Here is a 25,676-nt window from a genome sequence, read left to right on the forward strand (position 1 = left end):
GTTGGGGACAACAACAGAATACATCAGGGTTAATGATGTAGTAACCCCTTTGGTTTAAACACCTCTGGACATGGTCACAGAGACATTGTAACGATTGCGGACACATGTAAACATGTTTTCCAAATGCTGCTATTCTCATGGTGTTAATGCTGTGTGGATTATGAGCCACAACTATTTTATTTGTTGTTAATGTATTTTACATGCTTTGTGCATTAACTGTATGTTGTAGCAAGGACGTAAAAAAAAGGACAACAGTGTTTGGCTCTGATAACAATTTAGCTAAGTGTGTTTTCAAATTTCAATTCCTATTTAACCATCAAAGTCCTACAAACACCCACAAAGCTAGTTGTTATTCTAACAGTGAATGCTCTTGTGTTTTGCCATTTATCTGACAACAGTACATAACCTGTACTTTTATGCTAGCTGAGAAGCAGTTTGAAATAAATGTACATTTTGCGACAAAATAACATGTTAAAAAAAAAAAAAACAAAGCATAAGAACACTTTGTTTTGCATCCCATTTCGAAAAACCCAGTCGACCACTTCCTTTAAATTACATGTAACTTAATGAATGCTTTAGTTTCAGTTTTGGTTATTCTTGTTGTGGTTGCACTGATATAACCAGCAAATGTCTGCAAATCGCTACATTTATAGCCAAAAAGTGAATCTTATTGAAGTCATTTTTGTTTTTAACAGCACATTTAGCAGTCACAGCGGGAAAACCCCCCAAAACAAAGTAATTTTCTTTGAGTTTTCAGGAGAAGCGAGACAAAAATGTCAAAACTAGCTGGATAAACGAGGTACTTTTATGTTATACTACTCTGTGATGTTATGTGAGGTTTATTTATAAACTAATTTCAAGAGGATCACGTGCTTATGATTGAACACAGCTGGTCATGCATTAGCCAATTCATGATTCACCAATCAGGCGATTCCTTATTCGCTATAAATACCCTAAGTTACATATTACAGCCATCTTAGTTTTGAAGAATCCCCTCTTCCACCCTTGCTCATCCTCCTTTCTTAGATGGGTGTCATGGTTGCCCAGTGGTTAGCACTATTGCCTCACAGCATGAATGTCACTGGTCCTTACTAAGCCAGCTGACATTTCTGTGTGGAGTTCACAAGTTCCCAATGCTCATGTGGGTTTCCCCTCAGTTTCCTCCCACCGTCCAAAAACACACAACTTAAGTCAACTGACTAAATCCAAATCAAATATGTGCTCCTAGTGAGAAGTTATATCTTAAGAGCAATACCATCTGTTCATTAGCTACTACAGGGGAGTTTTTGAGATCTACCCGAGATCTTTTTGTGATCTTGTGGATCTTATGAGCTCAGAGCTTTCTCCAAGGACAGAAGCCAAACATGCCTTATAATAAATCATCAGCTAAGTGTGAACTCTTAAAGGTGTTACAAAAAACGTTGTTACCTTTTGTTAGTTTTGCTTTCCTCCCGACTCTTTAATCTTTCTTCATCGCCAGATTCAGCTGTTCACTTTTATGCTGCATCCCAATTCACACACTATCCATCCTACAAAATAAGGTGGACCTTTTGTGAATAATAAATCCATAGTGATGTTCTGTTTGACCCAAGAGTGTCATTGCATCGTCCATTCACACCATTTAATCATCCTTAAAGTTAAAGGGGTTCAGGTGTTTCTAGGTATTGTAGACTTCCTTGATACTGCCACAGTACTTTTTAGTTATTTATTTTTGCTTACTTTATTCCTCAGTAAAACTTCTTGAACAGACTGGAAGTTTTCATTAATCAATCCGTTTTCAGCCAGCATGAGTATAGGCCCATGCTTCTTCCAGGCCTACACCTCATTAAATCTGAATTGGATTTCCTTTAGTTTGCCTTCAGAGCTGATTCACATTCACACCGGGTGATAAACCGCCACACTTCCTCATTTAACTGACTACACCGGCTAACCACACGCTTTATCCTAAAGTAACGGGTTACATGCAATCACATGCACTTTAACCAGAGGAGATATTCTCATAAACTGTCCTCTGCTGAGAGCCGGAGCCATTAGGAACCAAAATGATTGAGAAAGACCATTCACAGATGTCCATGGTAAATGTACTGAGCAGACATATAAAGTCTTTAATTCAAAGGGATATTCATTCAGTCCAAGGAAAGAAGCATTGTCTCTTCCAGCTTTGCAAGAGAAAATTTAAGGGAAAGTCGGTTATGTTTTTTTTTTTTTTTGTTTGTCATAAGTAAAACTCATTTAAAGCTTACTAACCCCTCAATGCCTCTGTATTAGCATCTTATACAGATTCTATGAATATCGTCTAGTATTTGTTTCTGTTTGACAAATTAAACAGATGCAATTTGAAGGCTTGGATTTCATAAAGGTTTGCGCACGTTTGATGGATCAATAAAACCAAGAGAGGATTCACACTCCTGACACCTCTCTGCAAGGTGTTTTATAGGAGAGATTGAAGTAAATATTTATGATGTACTAGTTTTAACAGCTTACAGGCCTACGTGGATTATACTGTACATTACATCTGTTACTTAGGAAACAAGGTAAAGGTGCCATGAACTACACTGAGATGCATTGTGTTAAATTCAACCCAGGCTAATTGGGAAAATGTGCCCTGGTGTACATTTTTAAGAACAGAGAATTATGTGCTCAGGTGTACATGGCTGCATTTAATGTGGAAAATAAAAATTATAGTGTGGTACTGCTGATTACTTACCTCTGTATGGATGCTTTTCCAGCAGGATGGGTTTTCTTGGTTGCGCATTGTGAACAGCGCCAGACTTGGGACAGAGGTTCAAATATGATGAAGTATGGTTCCAGAAACAGGTAAAATAAAAGCAATGGCTTTTCTCTTCTAGTTTGCTTTTGAAAACACTATTGGTTGGTTTAGAGAAGGGAGTGGGTAAGTCAGTTGTTGATATAATATGCACAACGTCAAGCTGACTGGCTTCTCTTTTGGAAGCTCAAGAGAAGGACATTAATATTTGCAGAATGTATTCAGTGGATTTAAGAGAAATGGCACTTATAACGTATTTGAGATTGTTAAAATAGTACACGGTGCCCTCTAGTGGATTTGTGAAAACAACAACTGCAATACAGTCTGGTATAGGGCAGTGGTCCCCACCATGGACCAGTCAACGCTTGACAATTTTACCAAAGAGCATAGAATCACCATGAGGCGATATTCTAGTGAAATTTGGGAAACAGCCACTAGATGGTGTGGCGGCCATTTTGGAATGGAAATTTTGGTGGCCATTTTGAAATGGAAATTCCAATAGAAGAACAGCATGTTATAAGTCTGGGTATTCAGCAGTTTTTTTTCAGAGGTTGACAAGCTGACAAAACATTGCTGTCACTAAGATACACGTTTTATTTATAGAGCAAATTACAAAGCACTGCAGTGTTTGGGTGTACTATGTTTGTTTGAGATAAATAATCTACCAAAATATTCCATACAAAGTATGAAGCTAATCGGTCAGTTCTTGTCACATGACTTGCAATGCGCTTGCTGCATTTCTTTAACTGGATGTATCTGGAAGGGACAAGCACGTCACGCCGCTTGCGCAATGACAAACTCGCGCAAACTCTAAAAAAGACCTGATATGCGAGCGGCCCCTAAAAGGCCACTATAATTTTCTCCAGCTGTTGATCTTCTTGCACAGATATGGTGGATTCACCTGATTTGTTGACAAATAGGTTGCGGATCACTGGGCCTTTTCCCCTTAGCAAAGAAACTTTCCAAAGGTGTCTGTTTCTTATTTTGCTGCTTATAGGTTAAATTTGGGCGCTCAAGTGACATAAATGTAAGTGAAAGAATACAATCATTTTTCAAAATTAAAGATTGTTCAGACTCGGATAATAAATAAAACGAAATAATTAAGGATTTCTTTTGCGGCCTGGAACCAATTGATCCATAGACCGGATCAACCCGGTGGTTGACATATTACATATTTTTCGGTTCTTAAAGATGTAATCCTGGGCATAAAATTCCAATGAACCTGGGTTGGTTAAATTGTTCTGTACTATTCACAAAGTAGTTGTGCGGTTTTACATAATAGAAATGGTTTTACACGTTCGTTTAAAATAGTAACATTTTCCCCTAGAATGAAAAGGTCTGGTTTTACCTTATTTGGAAGGGTCAGGAATATTAACGATGAGCTCCGTTCCATCATTACAAAAGTAATTTGTTGATTCTGTATTTCTTAAATCAATCGTACCAACAATCATTCGCAAACAGCATCCAATTTTTGTGTAGTTATAAATCAGGGGTGTCAAACACAATTCCTGGAGGGCCGAAGCCCTGCACAGTTTAGTTCCAACCCCGCTCCAACACACTTACCTGTAGGTTTCAAACAAGCCTGAAGGACTCAATTAGTTTGATCAGGTGTGTTTAATTAGGGTTGGAACTAAACTGTGCAGAGCTGCGGCCCTTTTGGAACTGAGTTTGACACCTGTGTTATAAATACATCTCTTCAACTCTAGTGGTTGAAGCTTCGTTCCTGGCTATGTTCTTTTCCGAATTATCCCAAACATTTTACTATTAATTTTAAATGATTTTAAAAGATTATTGTTGTCCTACTCACCACTTATGTATATACTCTTAAAGTTATTTTTACAACAGTATAATGTAACAATCTTCAGTGTAACAGTTGTGGTCCTTTCTTAGTGCACTCTGAAAACATTTTCTGTTGACACTTTTACAATCTTTTGCCTTCCAGAAGATTTTTTTATTTACTTGAATGTTTGGAAATAATAATTATAAAAAAAATTACAACCTGACTATTATACTTGAGCATGAAGATTTTTGGTGACATGAATGCAACCTTGGTTATTGTGCATGCATCAATTAACAAGTAATTAAAAGAGTAATCTGGTGAGTAGTTAAATCTTCAAAAACCTACAATTTACACACAAGACCTTACACACACATACAGCACGTTAACACAATGCTCCTGTCTCACACGCAGGTGAACAAGATGACTGGGTGAACAATGGGAGACACTCAGGATCTTGTGTGATGGTCTTAATAGATTTCTTTTTTTCTTTTCAAATGGCCAGTTGAGCAGATAAAGTCATTCATCACATCCTGATAGAGACAAGCTTCACCTTGAAGGCACTGTGAAGACAGACAGGACTAGGATTGATAGCACGAAATCATTTCCAGGTGCTTTTCAGGCTCACTCTAGTGTGAAACTAGCACTAAACCCTGTGACCTGACCTGGAGCAGGGCAGATGGCAAAAAAGTCTAGTCTGCTGTAGTTCACAAACACAGATTTGTTATAAAAGAACATTTCTGATTGATTCAGCCGAACTCAAGAGCCAGGTATACTTCAGTTTCCACAGTCATGCTTGCAAAGTGTACTTAGCTGTGGATGAGCGCAAGTGGATGAGTACAAAAGCTTCAAGTGCAGTTAATTATTTGCCATGTTTTATGTGCAAACAGATGATGGCTCATACAAATTTGTGCTCAAATCCAAGCTCTTTTGTTGGGCATCAAACTGTTGACCACTGCCATGTTTTTATACTCTTGTAAAACGAAAAAGTCTTACACTACATTACAGTGATAGTAATTAAGGCATTGACTGTTATAATGTGGCTAAGATAGCAATACTCCATGTCTTAATTCTGTTCGTGTTTACTTTCCTATATAGAAATATTATACATGGACATACATGCAAAATACATATATGAGATGCAAGTTTATATTTGCATTTTATATATTTAAAATATATAACATATATGCTGTAATATATATTCCTAGTATATATGAGTTTGTTACATTGCTGTGAAGGAATTTTTGCCCACAAATTTTCGCAGAATTGTTGCAATTCAGCCACATTGAAGGTCATGACGTAGCTTCTCAATTGAATTCAGGTCAGGACATTGACTAGGCCACTCGAAAGTCTTTATTTTGTTTTTTTATCAGCTGTTCATAAATGGACTTGCTGGTGTGGACATACATGCAAAATACATATATGAGATGCAAGTTCATATTTGCATTTTAGATATTTAAAATAAATAACATATATGCTGTAATATATTTTCAGAGTATACATGAGTTTATTATAGTGCTGTGGAGGAATTTTGGCCCTGTCATCTTTGCAGAATTGTTGCAATTCAGCCTCATTGAAGCTCATGCCACAGCTTCTTAACTGGATTCAAGCCAGGACAACTGGATTCTAACAATCACTTATACATTTGGTTTTAAACTTACTCCACAATCATGGGAAAGCTAGGTTGCTGCCGGAAGTGGTGTTAGTGAGGCCAGAAGTGGGCGCCCAACCTGCGGTCTGTGTGGGTCCTAATGCCCCAGTATAGTGACGGGGACGCTATACTGCTCAGTGAGTGCCGTCTTTCGGATGAGACGTTAAACCGAGGTCCTGACTCTCTGTGGTCGTTAAAATCCCAGGATGTCCTTCGAAAAAGAGTAGGGGTTTAACCCCAGCATCCTGGCCAAATCTGCCCACTGGCCTCTGTCCATCATGGCCTCCTAACCATCCCCATATTCCAATTGGTTTCATCTCTGTCTCCTCTCCACCAAACAGCTGGTGTGTGGTGGGCGGTCTGGAACAAAATGGCTGCCATCGCGTCATCCAGGTGGATGCTGCACACTGGTGGTGGATGAGGAGATCTCTCCCAGACCACCCCCCCCCCCCCCCCCATTGTGTAAAGCGCTTTGAGTGCCCAGAAAAGCGCTATATAAATGTAAGGAATTATTATTATTATTAAAAAGTACATTCTATATGGCATGACCAGGAGTAGCAATTTAGACACTTAAATCTTTGTTTTTTTTATCAGCTGTTCATAAATGGACTTGCTGGTGTGGACATACATGCAAAATACATATATGAGATGCAAGTTTATATTTGCATTTTATATATTTTAAATATATAACATATATGCTGTAATATATATTCCTAGTATATATGAGTTTGTTACATTGCTGTGAAGGAATTTTGGCCCACAAATTTTCGCAGAATTGTTGCAATTCAGCCACATTGAAGGTCATGACGTGGGCGGTCTGGAACAAAATGGCTGCCATCGCGTCATCCAGGTGGATGCTGCACACTGGTGGTGGATGAGGAGATCTCTCCCAGATCCCAACCCCCCCCCCCCCCCCCCCCCCCCATTGTGTAAAGCGCTTTGAGTGCCCAGAAAAGCTAAATTAATCTAAATTATTATTATTATTAAAAAGTACATTCTATATGGCATGACCAGGAGTAGCAATTTAGACACTTAAATCTTTGAAACATTTCGATGTCTCACTATAAAGAAACACCATGTGCATTACACTTTTTATTCTGTAGTCTACCATTTTTGTTTTGGTTGTCAAATAATCTTACTGTATGTTTATAGTTTGAATAAATAATGTGTATGTATGATTTTCACAAAATAGCATTTTTGTTCTTTACACAGAAAAAAAAGCAATGATGAAGGCTGTTATTCGCAGATGACGTTGTTTTGTTGGCTTCATCGAACATAAACCTTCAGCATGCACTGGGGTGGTTTGCTGCCGAGTGTGGCTGGGATGAGAATCTGCACTACCAAGTCCGAGGCCATGTTGCTCCATTGAAAATAGGTGGTTTGCCATCTCCAGGCTGGAGGAAAGTCCAAGTTCAAGTATCTCGGGGATTTGTTCACGATTGAGGGAAGGACGGAACGTGAGATTGACATGTAAATTGGTGCAGCGGCAGCAGTAATGTTGTCAATGTACCGGTCTGTTGTGTTAAAGAAGGTTCTGAGCCGAAAACCAAAGCTCTTTATTTACCTGTCAATCTATGTTCCTACTCTCACCTATGGTCAAGAACTTTGGGTCGTGACAGAAAAGACAAGATCTTGGATACAAGCGGCCGAAATGAGTTTCCTTCGCAGAGAGGCAGGGCACACCCTTATGGATAGAGTGAGGAACTCTGACACTCGGGAGGAGCTCGGAGTAGAGCCACTGCTCCTCCACATCGAGAGAAGTCATCTGAGGTGGCTCGAGCATCTGTTTCAGATGCCTCGTGGACGCCTACCTAGGGAGGTGTTCCAGGCATGTTCCACCGGAAGGAGGCCTCGGGGAAGACCCAGGACACGCTGTCTCTTCGCTGGCTTGGGAACACCTAGAGATCCCTCGGGAGGAGCTGGAGGTAGTGTCTGGGGAGTGCGAAGTCTGGGGTTCTTAACTAAGACTGCTGCCTCTGCGACTCGGCCCTGAAAAAGTGGTAGGAATGAATGAAGGAATGAATGAAGGAATGAATGACAAAGGCTCATAACTAGGGCCAGACAGAATCTGCAGACATTTTTTGCTATTTCTGTGGAGAATTTTGTAAAAACTATGCAGATTTATGCAGAAGTATTTTAGGAGAATTATAACTAAAACGTAATAAATGACATAAAAAAACAATACCTTTTTAACTTTTATTTTATATTTACATTGCAAATCCAATTAGAACCACTTATTTGGTAAACAAAGCAAGTCTCACATATAATATATCTACTAAAATACAGATTATTGTTACTTTACAAACTTTATTATAAATAAATCATTTCAATATTTTAATATAACTAATATTTTATCACAATAATATTAGTGAAATTAATTTAAAAATTGAATAAAATGAATAAAATGAATAAAATCTGCGGAAATCTTTCCATTTGAGCTTATGCATAACTGAAACATTTGTTTTTCTTTTCTCCAGCACTTTTCTGCTTGTCATTTAAAAAGAATAAAAATAATTATAATTAAAAAAATCGTTTTCATTGTTTGTTTTTTTACCCTCAAACTGCTGTTGTCCTAAAAGTTATTGACCAAAATGCATAATAGCTTTCATATTCTTAGTTGAAAAATAGTGTTATGCAATGCCCCCTCCCGAATCACCCAATGAATATGCAAATCATTATACATTTCATTTCAGTGAAGAAGTCTCGCTCATATCAAGGGATTTTATTAGGGATACAGAACAGGCATATTGCAAAACCCCGAATACAGCTTCTTTATAGTCAGTTCAATAGATCTTGCTGCTTTCAACGTATACACCAAAGGTTTAAACAATGCAAAATCTTTCAGTTCCGCAGCCTCATTAGCAGCAGCCTGCTGGACGATCTCCAATAAAAGTCAGGTTAGATCCATGCAGCATATCTCCTGTAATCCATCCAATTTGTTCAAGATGGTAACAGGGACAAATGCGCAGAGGGAACCAGGGTCTGCAGCAAGTTGTTTACGAGCAACTTTCATTTTGTCCTGATACTGATAAAGCGCTTAAACTGTCTCCATCACCACCCCAGAGGATCACTCAAAGCTGACAAAAACCCTACAAATACTCGAGTGTCTAGCTAGACTATGAAACAATGATGATGTAAAAGGGGTGCGCTGTAAGGCTTTGTGCGCATTCTGAAATCTGAGCATGTGAATCTGTTTCTTTCCTTACAGAAGAAAGAAAATACTTTCTTTAGGTCAAATGAGTGGAGACAATTTACAAATGAGCTGGTGTCCGGGGGACATCAAAATAAATGCATTTACATATATCTCTTCAAGTTGCACAAATTTATTTAGCAAATTAAAAACGTATGAGTATGCGCATAAAAAAAGTCATGTGATTTTGTTATAAGAGATCATAAGGTGATAAAAATGTCTGTGAATGGACAAACCAGCAGGCTAAACTCATTGTAAAACATCTGAAATGTTGTTTTGGTCATTCTAAAATGCCCTAACCGTTAAAGTATTATATTATATTAGTGTTATTATATTATTAATTTACCTCCTTAACTGTCAAGAGCGTCTGTGCTTCACGTCTCATGCCTTCAAATGCCAGCGCGCGTTCATTGTATTTCAGCATCATCTTCTGTGGCACAAGTTTTTTATTAAATGAGGAAGAGACAAATTTAGTTTTTACTGTTGATATTTGATGCCAGTTAATCAGAAAGTGATGATTTTGTTCGATTTGACTCGTTGGATAGAAACGCTGTTTTATTCAAGTTCAAAATAACAAGAATCCATTGCAAAAATGTAAGTCTCTGGCCTGCCATTGTTTCTGTTTCTGACTGTCTGTAGTTATGACGGGCGATTCATGAATGAATTGTTTGTTTTAACCGGATCTTCTAAGTGTAAAACGGTTTGGGTGTTCAGTAAGTACTTAATTACTTACTTTTAAACATACTGGATACCCCCTCTGACTTGAAATAAACCTATATTCTGAGTTATTCAGTTACTAGAACAGTACACTGACTCATCTGCTGTGAAAAAACAGACCTGATGATGATGAGTGCAAGCCGACTGTCTGTTTCCTCACAGTACGCTCTCTCGATGAGTGAGTAATTGAGCCTGACTAAGCTTGACTAAAGACAGTCGTTGAATTTTGGTCACTTTCCAACGCAACCTAAAAGCAACGGAATATCGATGTCTAATGATGTTACAGCCTGAAGTTATGTGAATGTTACCACTATGACGTCTGTCAGACGTTTGATTTTGATTGAATAAATTAGTAGTATTAATAGTATTTTTCATTAATATGATGTTGATTTTAGGATGCTGGCTCGACATTGGATTTTGGTCACCTTCCAAGGCAACATTGAATTTTGGTCACCCTATATCAAGACCTAAATATTAACCTAAATTACTGTATGATGTTGTGTGCCTGCTGGCATTGTACATCTTATCCAAAGGGGCATAATAGGTCGTCGTCTATTAAAGAGCCTTAAAATTCTCTTGATTTTACAACTTACAATACATTTTGAGACCCTACGGACATCTTGTAATAAGAAACAATGAAGAGGCTTCCAGAAAGTTGCTTTTTGACACAAAGAATGGCAGAACAGGACTTTAGCACCGGACAGATGGGCTCATGTTATCAGGCGACTGAAATCCCTCCCTGAAACCCAGCAGACATTAGCCACACATGTTAAATTGTTCCCATGTATTTACACATGCAGTGTGGACTTCCCTGCTGACATTTCTCATTAGAAGAGTCTACTCAAATATAAATCTTTCATGACAGAGACAGATTGGACACACTACCCCATGTGGCTTTGTGAGAGGGGATTTTTTAAAGCTGAACTTTGTTTATTACGTTCAAGAACAAATGAGAGCTGGAACGGTGAGCAAATACCTGAAGTTAGGCTACACACTGTTTGAGTAATTAATTAAAAACTTAGTTAGCTAACTCACTGTCTCTTATCTAATGGACTTTTTTTTTTTTTGCACAAACAGCACCTTAACTAATGGAATCTCATACATATATAAATGATTTGACATGCTCTTCCTCAGCAAAAAAACATAAAAAAAAAAAAAAAAAAAAAAAACGTGTCCTATGAAGAGCACTCTGTGTCATATAGGATCTGCTTTTAACAGAAACATTTGCTAATGGGCAATGAGTGTACACTTATGAATATACTTGGAGAACTATGTTCCTTGTAAAATTTCATCAGGAAGTTATGAATCAAATCATCAACAAATCATTTAACCGGTACATGTTTTGTTTTGGTTCCTCTGTATTGAAACTGAACTTTAATTAGTTTTGAATCAATAAGAAAAAAATATAATATTGAAGTAATTTAATTTGTGGTTTGTTTTTCTTTAACATGGATTAATATGCACAAAAAGAAAGAAAAATATTACTCTCCAAAAAATTCTTCATAAAAATGTTTATATTTTATTTTATTTTATTTTATTTTATTTTATCCATACTCAGAAATGATCCTTACAGGAAGTTAAAAGACAGATACTAAGGCGCAATTGCAATTCTATTTGGTTCATCTGAGATCAGACGATCGCGACTGCTGTATTTATTCCAGTTGCATTGTTTTGAGGTTTTTATCTCCAGGAAATCACTGAAGGCATATATCATGTTATTATAACGATCTAATGTGGCAATAAGAGCGTAACTGTACTGTGTATTCTAGTCTAAAACCCTTTTGTATTAGGAATTACTTTCTTCCGCCATTCATTCACATCTGCAGCTGACGTCAGAACAACCGTTACTAATTCACCAACGTAACTTTAGACCTAGTATTTGAATGATTCACTATAATGTAATGTAAAGCGGCGCTTCTGGTATGTGACCCCCTTAATGTGATGACAAAACAGCAAATTTTGTTCTCATTTTAAGATTATAAAGCTGAACGTGACATGAAATGCCATCCGTCTACAGAGATTTCTCACCAGACTGCTGTTGTGTTTGCGATAAGGAGGGACAAGGCTAAATCCAGCTTCTTATTGACTCTATCCGGTCCACCATAAAAACCACAAGGCTTCCTTTTTTCAGCTTTTTACTAGCACTCAAGAGAACACACTGAGCAAGGACTTATTATACGGTACTGGCACCATCTTGTGGATAGACAACGTCAACCGTCTTTGGCCGTCGACAAGCTCTCAGAAATTGGTAAATATTTTAAATAGGCACTATTCTTTCAAATAAACTGCATAGTTGCAATCTAAACAACTACATTCTCGACAGAAAATCCTCAAAAGTTCATTTTGTTGTCCAACAGCAGGAATATTTGTTAAACTGTAGCATCTCTGCTTGTTGCGTGCTATATGTGGGCGGAGTAATACACAGAGGTGAAGGGTGAAGAGGCCTTCGTGTGATGTTACTGGCAAAATATTGCATGGCTATCAAATAATCAGATTCAAGAACCAGACAGAACTGTTGTATATATATATATATATATATATATATATATATATATATATATATATATATATATATATATATATATATATATATATATATATATATATATATATATATATATATATATATATAAAGTCTATTTAAATATTGACTATAATCAATGCTAGTATTAACTAAATGTTACCATAGTTCCAGCATAAAACTTTCAAATCTGTGTGTTTCATAAAAAATAAATCTTATATTGTATTTAATGGTTCAATCCCTGTGGTTCTACAGTTGTAGCTGGTTCTAATCCTCCTCCAAGCAGATTTAAACTGATTTCTGGATTGTTGTTTACCTCAATTTCATATATGCGTATCTTCATTATTAACGCAATGGCACTGCAGTTCATATCGTTTAGATTTAGTGTCTATTTCATATAAATTTTTATGATCTCACTCATGCATATTAGTATGATTTGCCTATCCCCAATGATGTTTGGGTTTTATGGGACATGCCTCCTTTTTTAAAATCTAACTCTTTCATATGAATTAAATCCTTTAAATTTGCACAAATATTCTGAGAACATGTAAAATAGTTATGTTTCCTCATGAGATCAGGCTGCCAATACACATAAATCACTACTTCCAAGCCTAAATTTTCTTCAAAAGTGTGCCTGTGTACTGATAAAACTCTCTCTATGGAGTTTACCCTTTGAGACACATGCTATATGTCACACGTCTGAGCACTGGCACACAGCTAATGCAGCCCGCACGTCATTCCACATCTAAAGCTCAGAGGTCTGCCCACCTGCCGGCTCGCCTGATGACTGGATAATTACATCGCTTTGCATCAGTAACTCCTATTCTCCCGTAGAACACATCAGTATTATGCAAACCCCATGCTGACCGGGGATTGAAGTACAGCGGATGCCACCATCCAAACTGCTCATGGAAGGAGGTCACAAACAGAAAACTTTCATCTAATAAGCCTGAAAAAAAAACAACAACAACAACAACAGAAAAATTGATTGCTATATCCTGATTAAATCTGCATATTCAAATGATGCCAGTTTAATTCACAGCACAAGCGCCACACTACTGTATCTTGTGTCTGCTTGCAATTACAATGTTTCTCAGATTATCTACATCGATTTACTGAGTCTTCGTCATGTGGAAATGGATTGGAAATGTTATTTTTGTTAACAGGAAATAAAACCTTTTAAATATGCCTTTTTTGGTAACACTGGGCAACGCAGTGGCACAGGTTGTGCTGTCCCCTCACAGCAACAGGTTCGAGCCTTGGCGTTTTTGTGTGGAGTTTGCATGCTCTCCCTGTGTTCGTGTGGGTTTCCTCTGGGTGCTCTGGTTTCCCCCACAGTCCAAAGACATGCGGTACAGGTAAATTGGGTAGGCTAAATTGTCCGTAGTGTATAAGTGTGTGTGTGTGTGTGAATGAGTGTGTGTGGACAACAAACCCCTGATGTTAGTCTAGGGGATGGTGGGGTTTGACATTTATGGGTAATTAAAATATATTTATACAAACAGTGAATAAGTGCAAAAGACAACCAAAGTAATACCGAAAATATGTGCTTTTATTTACAATTCCCAAAAGTGAACAAAAAACAACGAGTTAATCGAATATAAAGAAAAAGTAAGTAAAGCAAAAATATACTATTTACAATACATACAACAAAATACAAAATACAAAGACGGAAAGAAACAGGAGAGCTGGCAGAAGGGACGCGGGCAGCGCTAAATAAATTAAAAGAACAAAAACCAAACTAAATCTAACTTCCCAGAAGCATCCATCCATCCATCCATCCATCCATCCATCCATCCATCCATCATCTATCTATCTATCTATCTATCTATCTATCTATCTATCTATCTATCTATCTATCTATCTATCTATCTATCTATCTATCTATCTATCTATCTATCTATCTATCTATCTATCTATCTATCTATCTATCTATCTATCTATCTATCTATCTATCTATCTATCTATCTATCCAAAAAGGGGTGGCGCTCGCCCCTAACCTAATGTACTATACAGAAGAGTAGTCCTAAGTGTTGCAAAATGTATGTCACGTGACCTTCGTACCTGTCCGCTTCGCCCAAGCCTGGTAAACAACGTAAACGGAGAAATGGAATGATATACGAATAGCGGATGTATAACGTGCACACAGAAACAAGCAACAACAAAATAAACGCAACGCATCACACGAACACAGAAACAAGCGGAAAAAGACAAGGGATGAGAAGTTAAGGGGCTGGTGAGTGGTCTGGCGGGTGCTTTTATGACGGGTGGTCTTTGCTTATTGGATGTGACGTAAGAGTGACGTAACCGGGGAGGAAATGATTGACAGCTGAATAAACCAATGAACAGAACCTGAGAATAATGAAAGCAGATATGGGAGAACAGAGAGAGAGAGAGATAGACAAAACAGAGCACAAATAACACAAATACATAACAGCCGAAAAGAAAATGAATGAATGAATGGTCACACTTTAGAATAACTATCCATAATAACTAGTTAATAGATCATTAATAAACGACGGACATTAGATATCTGCGAAATCGGCAGCTATTAATCCAAATTAAAAACTTTTTCATCTCTTTCAGCTTCCCTATGACTCTCCTGCTAGACAGCCTTGGCTGGAGACAAACAACTTCCCTGGAGAGGAAGATAAGAAGACGCACAACATTGCTGCTCCTTGTTCCAAGGACACTTGTGAGACTCTACAGCAGGGGTCTCAAACTGCCGGCCCTCCATGTTTGTGTGCTTTAACCCACCGGTCTGGGTAGCTGTTTCTGTGACCAGCACCCCCTGGCTGCAGGACCAGTTTTTATCTACTATATCCACATCCCACATCCACATTGTGCTGGGGCTTTTTTCCCCCCTCTGATCTCACACTGCCCTACTTCTACAACAATCTGATTGGGGATTTTTTTTCACCTTCCCCTTCCTTAATGTATCTGAATTCCTCTTTCTTAAAGCTACTTCTTGTCTGACCTGTCTTCCCTGAAATGTGTCATGCTTGTGTATGGTCGGGGGTCCAATTTCACTGCATGTAAAAGTGTATGTGACAAGTAAAGGCTTTTCAAAAATCGAAAAGTATTAACAAAATTGGTTGTTTTGGGATCAAAATAGTTTCTTTCAAACAACTCATAGTGATGCTAGACCAGTGGTTCTCAACTGGTATGACCATGGGACCCACATTTTACATGGTCATCAAGCTGCGACCCAAATTTTTAGGAACTATAATATAATTTTAGGAATTATAATTAATTAGTATTTATTTGTTAATGTGCACAAGTAGTGACAGATAAATCATAACCAAGTCACCAAGACTTACAAATAAACAATACTTTATTGCTGTCATTTAACAAAATATATGCACTTTTGTGATGCCCTTAGCTCTTGGGAGTCGTCTTAGAAAACCGTCCACAGGTTTGTCCTTGTGTCATGTTCACCAGCGAACAACCACCAGATGTCGCTGGTAAACACTCACTCATAAAACTACATATCTGCCTTCTTCTGGACTACATATGCATACATGCACTTCTCCTAGACACTCACGCCTGCTCACTCATCTAGCTTGATTACATTTGCACACCTGAGGACTTTCAGAGACTGATTAACACACACTATTTAAGCCACACATTCACCCCTTCATTTGGCCGAGTCTTGTTTATCTGTAAGGTGACAATACAACGCGTTTTCCCTGTCTTGTTATCTTGTGTACCAACCGTTAGCCTTGTTAGCCTCTTTGCCTGCCTTTCTGACCTTTAGCCTGTATTGGACTGTGACTCTGGATTGCCCTCATACATCTGTTTGCCGGTATTGACCACTGCTTGCCTGACTATTCAAATAAACCTGCACGTGGATCCAAACTTCTGTTGTTGGTGTCACTCCCCGTCGTTACACCTTGCAACTGATATGTTTGGTTTCTGAATGTCGTTTTAGTTTAGAAGGTTTCAAGCTCTCTTGTGAGAGCACCTCACTACATATGACACAATGAGGTTTTAAGCCTTTTTTGTCAACAATATATGTAAATCCAAACTTTACATATTCAGGGTTGTACTTGAACTTCGATATAATTCTTGGTATAATAAAATAAAATTTCACATGTCAAACAGTACGGTTGTCGTGTGTGCATTTCAAAATAAAAGTCCAGTATAAACTAAATATAAGCTAAAATCTAAACTTTTGTTGTTTTATTGACCACACACACCGCAACCCACTGAAAATGTTCCTGCGACCCACTTTTGGGTCACGACCCACCAGTTGGGAAACACTGTGCTAGACTACAGTTTTTTTAAGACTTTTGAATTCCAAGACCCAACTATCAAGTTCAACTTCAACTCATCAGCTGTGATTCATGGAAAAAATGACCACTGGAACTACCATCCTAACAGCGAACTGAAGAAAAAACAGACACACATCCTCATTCAAGCTAATTCATATCAGTTGACTGGGTTTTCCTAATTGTTGCCCTGATGCTAGGCATTTTCATTGCTCGTATTTACCAAGGGTGCCAATTTTATTAGAGGGCATTGCAAATATTTCATAGTGAAAAAATGGTTTTGTCTCCAGAATCAATGATGACAGAATTTTCATTGTTCATGCAAACTACTGCTTCGGAGCCGTCCCAACACACACATTGTCCATCCCAACACACACATACACAGAAAAACCTCCCGATGGTTAAAAGCTCTTAGAGAGCATTAGTCCTATTCATATAACATCTGCTTCAGATGCCAGGCTCTGATGAGTGGCTGAAGAGCATCCCTCCATGGCTTAGCTCTCACTTTCCTCTCCCTCCCAGACTATCCATGCCTCACATGCCTGCTGGGAGAGTGTGTTCTAATTGCTGACACCACATCTCTGGGCTCTCGGAAACATGCGGCCCTCTTTGCGGGGTAGATAATCCATTACCATAAATCAGATGCACTGACATAGACAGGTGTTGCATGAATAATTAAAGGTTGCCACATTAGCGTCCATGTAGAAGCACCCGGTGTTGTTCAGCGAGAGATAAAAACACTGCAAAATTCATGGTTCAAAGCAGACCCCCTCACAAACACGGATAAATCACGTTTATGCATAGAAAGATCCAAATTAGCAGCTAATGCATGTATAATTGCCATTGTTCTGTCTCACGGTGACCGGTTGAATTGCACCCGGTGTGTATAGAGGAACTTTTTGGCTTTACTATTTATAGGGGCTGCTATTTTGCACGTCGATTTCACCTAGGGGATCAATAAAGTCTGTCATGCCAGCATTATGGGTTTGAGGACATGTCCCGAAGGCTTCATTTTTTTCTCTAATTAAAGAAAAGTGGAACGTCACAAGGGCGAGTAAAAGATGACACTTATTCCTTCAAGTAGATCTTAGAAAGTGGATATCTGACCAAAAATCTCAGGAGGTGGAGATGTTTAGAGGCTTTGAGAACAAGTCTGAAGACAATCTACACTGATGCCAAAACCAAGCCAGCTTTATTCCCATTATGTACCACTATATACATTTCTGGAGAGAGGAAAATACGTCCCAGGAGCTACATTTTTTGCAGTCTTTGTTTTCAAGAGTTCACACCTTGCTGATGATTGATAATAAAGTGTGTTTGACATGCTGTCCCGGAAGAGAGCCCTGAGCTCGGAATGTCCTTGAGCCCGGGGCTCCCTCTCACTTAAAGTGCGAGAGGAGAGTTTGAGCTCAGGTAGGTCTCAGGAACTCCCCTACTTGTGAACTGCTGAGATATATCTGACTAAGAGTTGCCTTAGGATGATATTTTGAAGTAGTCAATTTACCTGGGGAGAACCTGGGGAAAACCCATGCGAAACATGAGAAGAACATGCAAACTCCGCACAGAAACTCTAACCGGCTTGAAGAGGGACAAACCAGCGGCGTTCTTGCTGTGAGGCAACAGAGCTATCCACTGGGCCACCGTGCTGCCCTATCAGAGAAGGGGAGGAGTAGGGGTGGAAGGGGGGATTTTTCAAGACGAAGATGACTGGAGTAGAGAGCTCTAGTAATTTAAAGTGTGTCAGTATTCATCTGATTGGTGCAAATATTAGGAGCTGATGCGGTACCAGCTGTGTTCAATCATAAGCGCGTGATCATCTCTAATTTTGTTTATAAATAAACCACATTTTGTGAATCCACTGGAGGCGGCTGTGTATGTTTTGTCTAATCTCAAATTTCTCTCACGAGTGCTCTTCACGCCAGCTCTTATCGCATAGGTCCACCAGAGGCGTCTGTCGATTGACTGACCAACTGACCAATCCCTCCACCCTCCCCTCTCCCTAAACCAACCAATAGTATTTTAAAAAGCACTGACTAACCCCTTTCCTCAACCCAACCTCAGTGTTTTAAAAAGCAATCCAGACAAAGAAAAGTCCTTTTTTTCTGACAAGTTTTCAGATTTTACCACATTCTCACCCTGTTATTTACTTGTTTATTTTATTTTTGCATTCTGTTTTTATCTTACCTGTATTCTGGAATTATTCTTCACCAGACTCGAACCCCGTCGTCGTGGTCAACTCTGCCCTGCATCTCAAGTCTGCCGACGTACACATCGAGCTACAGGACAAACTGGCAACAATGGAAAAGCCATCCACATGCAGGTAAACATCAGCTGGTAAGCAAGAAAAGGAATACCGTCTTACCGCCGCATAACATTTGTTTTAAAGTTTTAAATGCAGCCATGCATAATTCGTGATCTCCAGAAACATATATAGGGCTATGTTTTCAGAATGAGGCTGTGTTGGCCAAAATTATAGGCAGTCCCGGTACAAGACCTTGTAGTAGCCTTTGCACAATGCAGCAAGAATCCAATGCATGAGGGGAACACCTACAGGATTTATTATCATGCCCTGAGTGCTCTGAAACAATGAATAATCAGGAAAGAAATCAATACTTTTATTTTAGAATAAAGCAGTTGGGGATAAAGCAATTTGAGGGCATAATAAAACAGACGCTCAACCAATTTTCCATTGTTTCGATGGCTTAAGCTTTAAATTTTCCTGTTCATATTCTTGTGCAAATGATGCGTTCATTTCTCTAAGTTCTTTTTTAATGAATTTGTTAATTTTGAATGCGTTGCAATTTTAACAACAATCAATCAATTTCTAATATGATGACTCTGTTAACTTCCACAATAAAGCATTACTGTTTCACTGATAAAGGCTTTCTGCACATGAAATTGTTCATCTTGGGCCATCCTAGCCCCAAATAAACAGATTCCAGAGTTATTTGTAAACACATTTCACATTTTTAACTCTATACCTAGTAGGGGTGTCAAAATTAATTGTTTCTTTGATGCACCGCGATGCAGATGGGGACAATTCGATATTGATTCAGTAAGAGATCATAACCGTTTATATAATGTACTGACATTATTTATCTCCTATGCACGATGTCACAGTAGAAAACTATGGTGAAGGAGGCGAGGGCGAGTAAATAAAATGCTCCTACTACCTAAAAGGTAGATAATTATGCACAATTCAACTGCTTGTGAGTTTGCTGGAAAGTCTTTCATTGACACTGAAGAAGGCACAGCACACGAGCCCCTATTTCACTACTTGGGAGAAAAGCTGTAAAACTCCATCTCTGCCTCTCTCTCTCTCTCTTTTACTTAGGACATTTGACCCACTGGCGTCCTCTCCTTTTTGGCTGTTAAAGCGATACTTGTGGATCCAGACATGAGTGTGCCTGAGGTGCAAGTTTTCTCCACTGTGTCTATTATGGATTACCTGTGTTAACCGTGTATTATGCGCCTATAGACTGTAACTGCGGCTGTTCTTTCAGTGTCACTCATGAGTAGACCAGCATGGAATCTGTGTGCACAGAATTACACAGATTTCCGCTGATTTTTAGCCCATCATTGATTCTGTTTATTTACTTGTGTAAATATGTGTAAATTTATATTTATGCAGTTTGTAAATTAATTACAGTAATATTATTGACGATATATGAACATATTCATGTGATTTATTTAATATACAGTGTGTAAAGTAATATTTTCTGTTTTTCAGTAGATATGTGAGGCTCACTTTGTTTGCCAAATAAATTGGATCTAATTGTATTTGCATGGTAAACATTAAATAAAAGTTAAAATGTATTATTTTTTCATTTCATATATTAAGTTTTTAGTTATGATACTCCCAAAATAATGCAGCATAAATCTGTAGATTTTTAACAAAATTTCAAAAAATGTCCGCAGATTCCATCAGGCCCTACTCATCGGTGAACAGCGCTTTGATTTCTAAAGCCAATCGCAGCCCTTTCTGTTAAGCGGGTGAAGACAATGACCAATCATTGGTGTGTAAGACAAAACGTCTTCTGTGCTTGTATTGGAGTTTTGTTTAAAACATTCAAAAAAAGGGGTTTTCTTTGAGCAGGTAAATGAAAGGTAGAGTTCATATATCTGACTGCTTGTATTAAGGGACAAAATTGAATAACAAACAATAAATAAATAGTGATTTATTTCTAGCTTTAAATTTTTTAAAATGATTGTGTTTTGAAGAAAAAAATTGAGTATGGAATGCACTGTCAATGCACCGTGATGCACCGAGATATCGAATTGAACCGAATAGATGACATAAAAAGCGTAGGTTAACATCCCTAATACCTAGGGTTGAAAAAATAACCCTGGGTATTCATTAACAGATGTTTTACGCTGTGCATTACACTTAACCCTGGGTTAATGTTCATATTTGCATATTTGATGCTTCACTCTCATTGTTTGGACGAATAGCAGGCAATCTTTTTACACAGCATTACACACAGCTACTTCATTCATTTTCTTTTTCGGCTTAGTCACTTTATTAATCTGTGGTCGTCACAGCAGAATGAATCACCAACTTATCCAGGACATAATTTACACAGCGGATGCACTTCCAGCTGCAACCCATCTCTGGGAAACATCCATACACACTCATACACTACGGACAATCTACCTAATTCACCTGTACCACATGTCTTTGGGCTGTAAGGGAAACCAGAGCACCCAGAGGAAACCCACGGAATGCAATCTCCACATAGAAATGAAAGCTTTAGCGAAGGTTCTACCAGGAAGACTGAGATGTCACGTCATTCATAATAATTATCTCGTCAGCCTATAACAACCAAGCAAGCCATGTATAAAAGCTCATCTAAACAATCTGTTTCGCTGTATTCAGGTGACGTTGCGGAAGTTTCCCTGAATCCTCCCCATCACCACCACCACCAGGTTGGCCTCGTCTCCACTCAGGGGGTTGGCTTCGCTCTGCCTTCATCTTCAGGCAGGATCTGCCAGCTCATCCAGAGTTCTGCACTATAGACGGGGCTTACGCCAAAGAACTTTATGAAAGGACCGTAACAAACTCTCATTCATGCAAACAATTCACAATAAATGTTCAAACGTTTATCTGCCTCCTAGAGTCTTTCTGGTAGAACTGCCAAGTGACCTACCCAAGGCTCGAACCAGCGACTTTCTTGCTGTGAGGTGACAGCACTACCTATTGCGCCACCTCACATACCTACTTGTAAGTTATATAAAAAAGGGTGGCTCAGTGGTTAGCACTGTATTGCTTTTTAGCATTAACTGATTACTATACTGTATGTCAAAGGTAGGATCAAGCTAGCTTTGAAGCTTGAGCTCCACATAACTTTAAAAATATGACAGATAACTTAAACTGCTTCTGTCATTTTAGCCTCTATTTTGTTTTCTAACTGTAAAACATTTTCATAGAAATTGATTTGAAAAAGGTTCAGATGCCAAGAAGAATAAGAGAAAGTTTTAAAGTACATCTATGGAAATAGACTTGGATAGTAAGTCAGGATTTAGTGGTGAGTTTCCAAAAGTGGTCCAGTGGAATAATTCATGGGATATTGATCATTAACTCAGGTGACCAGATCGAAAAAGCATGGCGCTTTATCTCTGCTTAGCATTTAAAGAGTTGAATAAAAAAGAAAGTGGCAAGAACCCGCAACACAGTAACGAAAAGAGCTCCTACCACAGAAGATCTAACAATATCATATTTAGAATCCCAATAATCACATAAAACCGATAGGAAATGTTTCAAAATGATGGATAGTGATTATTTGTAGCACAACCCCTGTATTATATATTCCTGTAGTCTGAAACCATCCGGAATACTGTTTCAGGATCCAGGCTACATTTACATCCGACTTTAATGTGATGGTTGTGATCCAATCACTGCAAATGCATTGTGTAATGACTCACTTACCCAGACACTTACCATTGAAACCTTGGAGGACGGAGTCATTCTTGAGCAATACAATTCTCTCCAAACTCAATTCTGTGCCCTACAAACTTTGTTGATACAGCGAATCGATCGTAATCAATTCAAGAGACCTTCCACTGCCTTCTTCACCTAGAACACACACACACCAGAGGCCTTTTTTAAAAATATACATCACATTTATTTCAACTGTTACAGATCAGCCTTGGTTTTTGTCTACAGAGGTGTTTGGGCACGACAAGTTGAGTCCAAACCCTTTATCTCTGGTTCGTCCAGACAGATTCACTGTTGCCCAGCAACCCTGCTAGTTCTCAAAACCCACCGAATGTAACAAAAAAATGAAAACAGACGTTCAAAAACTTGGACGCAGCCGACCGAAACACACCACTGTTCCACATGTTTTTTGTTTAGCTTTTTTTGATTCTCTAAAGGTAACACAATGTACAAAAAGCAAGTCTGGAAATAGTAAGATTTTCGGCACTATAAAAAATGTTTGTTTTTTTTGTCTGCGTAGTCTCCACACTCTCCTCTTGTTATTAAGAAAACAATGCACTTATTTCTACTGAGCTTACTCTGCGTTGCTTGTCGGACAGCCAAAGGGTCATATGGATGCAGTAAAGGGAAGCATCGGGTGCCTTAGCAGCTTCCAGATGACAGTCCCTAAAAAAAAAACGGATTCATGGAGATTTCAAACAACTGTCTCTCTGCACTTTGTACAGCACAACACTACAATGATATCCCAAAGAAAAACCTAGAAAGGAAGGAAGTAAAATAAAAAAAAGTCGAGGCATTTCTTGATCCTTGGAAAAGAAGCACATCCCTTTGGCTGGCCCATAGGTCCTGTTGATGGTACAGGCCGAAGCAGGCAGTCTGTGTGGAGGAGCGAGAGACCATCCCCTTCAGACGGGAAGGTGAGTGGGTGTGGTTGTTAGAAGGAAGGCGGAGGAAAGTTTTAAAGGAACAGTACATGACTCAGTAGCCTCACAAGGGAAAAGAAGGCACCATTAATGACAGGAAAAGAGCAGTCCATGCCAAGCCTGGAGGTGAATTCTGGACAGAGAGCTGCCCATTCTTTGCACGCACGCCTGGAAGAGAAAATAAAAAAAGGCAAATTAGATGTGTATGCAAAAAGAGGCAATTTAGATATTGTATTTATCTGTATGCAGATATGTACAGTGCATCCGAAAAGTATTCATAGCGCTTCACTTTTACCACAATGTTTATCTTACAGCTTCATTCAAAAAAGGATTAAATTCATTTATCCTCAAAACTCTACAAACAATACCTCATAATGACAATGTGAAAAAAAAGATTTTTTGAAATTGTTGCAAATTTTTAAAAATAAAAAACCTAAAAAATCACATGTACATCAGTATTCACAGCCTTTGCCGTGAAGCTCTAAATTGAGCTCAGGTACATTCTGTTTCCACTCTGTTTCAGCAGCTTAATTGGAGTTCACCTGTGGTCAATTCAGTTGATTGGACATAATTTGAAAAGGCATACACCTGTCTATATAAGGTCCCAGGGTTGACAGTGCATGTCAAAGCTCAAACCAAGCATGAAGACAAAGGCTGGGGAAGGTAACAAAAAAATTCTGCTGCTCTGAAGTTCCAATAAGCACAGTGGCCTCCATCATCCTGACAAGATGTTTGGAACCACCAGGACTCTTCCTACAGCTGGCCAGCCATCTAAGTGATCAGGAGAGAAGGGCCTTAGTCAGGGAGGTGATCAATAACCCAATGGTCACACTGTCTGAGCTCCAGCGTTCTTCTGTGGAGAGAGGAGAACCTTACAGAAGGACAACCATCTGTGTAGCAATCCACCAATCAGGCCTGTATGGTAGTGTGGCCAGACGGAAGCCACTCCCTGCCTGGAATTTGCCAAAAAGCATCTGAAGGACTCTCAGACCATAAGAAACTAAATTATCTGGTCTGATGAGACTAAAATAGAACTCTTTGGAGTAAATGCCAGGGGTTAAAAAAAACCAGGCTCATCACAAGGCTAATACCATCCCTACAGTGAAGCATGGTGGTGGCAGCATCATCATGCTCTGGGGATGTTTTTCTGCAGCAGGAACTGGAAGACTAGTCAGGATAGAATGAAAGATGAATGCAGAAATGTACAGAGACATCCTGAATGAAAAACAGCTTCAGAGTGCTCTTGACCACAGACTGGGGCGACAGTTTATCTTCCAGCAGGACAATGACCCAAAGCACACGCCTAAAATATCAATGAAGTGGGTTCACAAGAACTCGGTGAATGTCCTTGAGTGGCCCAGCCAGAGCCCAGACCTAAATCCTATTGAACATCACTGGAGAGAAAATGGCTGTACACCATCGCTTCCCATCCAACCTGATAGAGCTTGAAAGGTACTGCAAAGTGGAATGAGCAAAAATTTCCAATGACAGGTGTGCCAAGCTTGTAGCATCATATTTAAAAGACTTGAGACTGTAATTGCTGCCAAAGGTGCATCAACAAAGTATTGAGCAAAGGCTGTGAAAACTTATGCACGTGTGATTTTTCAGATTTTTTATTTTTATTTGTAAAAAAGCGTTTTAAAAAGAATTGTTTCACATTGCCATTATGGGGTGTTGTGTGTAGAATTTGGAGGAAATAAAAAAAAAGTGAAGCGCTATGAATACTTTCCTAATGAACTGTATGCCAATAGTTCAAATGTGGGTTGTGGAAATATACAGTATTGCTATTTGTTTTTCTAAGTACAACTGAGACCTTGCCAAAGAGTTGGTTTGCATGTCATAGATTGCATTAGCCAATCATTTAACCTGAGCGGTTAAAATGTACACAAAATACCCATTAGACCATCGAACAGATCAAGTAAGT

The 25,676-nt window shown here is 38.7% G+C and overlaps 1 protein-coding gene across 11 annotated transcripts in view; it reads right to left on the reverse strand.

The window, feature by feature from the left end:
* Positions 1-22,992: 22,992 nt before the first annotated feature.
* The window catches only part of cntn5 (contactin 5), a 444,462-nt gene continuing 441,778 nt past the window's right edge, over positions 22,993-25,676 (reverse strand). For 10 of the 11 annotated variants that reach the window (XM_073928913.1, XM_073928910.1, XM_073928911.1 and 7 more), the window contains one exon: positions 22,993-23,920. In XM_073928913.1, the coding sequence (XP_073785014.1) occupies positions 23,817-23,920 (104 nt within the window). In that variant the 3' untranslated portion in view covers positions 22,993-23,816. 11 annotated transcript variants of the gene reach the window in all.

Source organism: Danio rerio, chromosome 18, assembly GCF_049306965.1.
Source record: "Danio rerio strain Tuebingen ecotype United States chromosome 18, GRCz12tu, whole genome shotgun sequence".
NCBI lineage: Eukaryota > Metazoa > Chordata > Actinopteri > Cypriniformes > Danionidae > Danio > Danio rerio.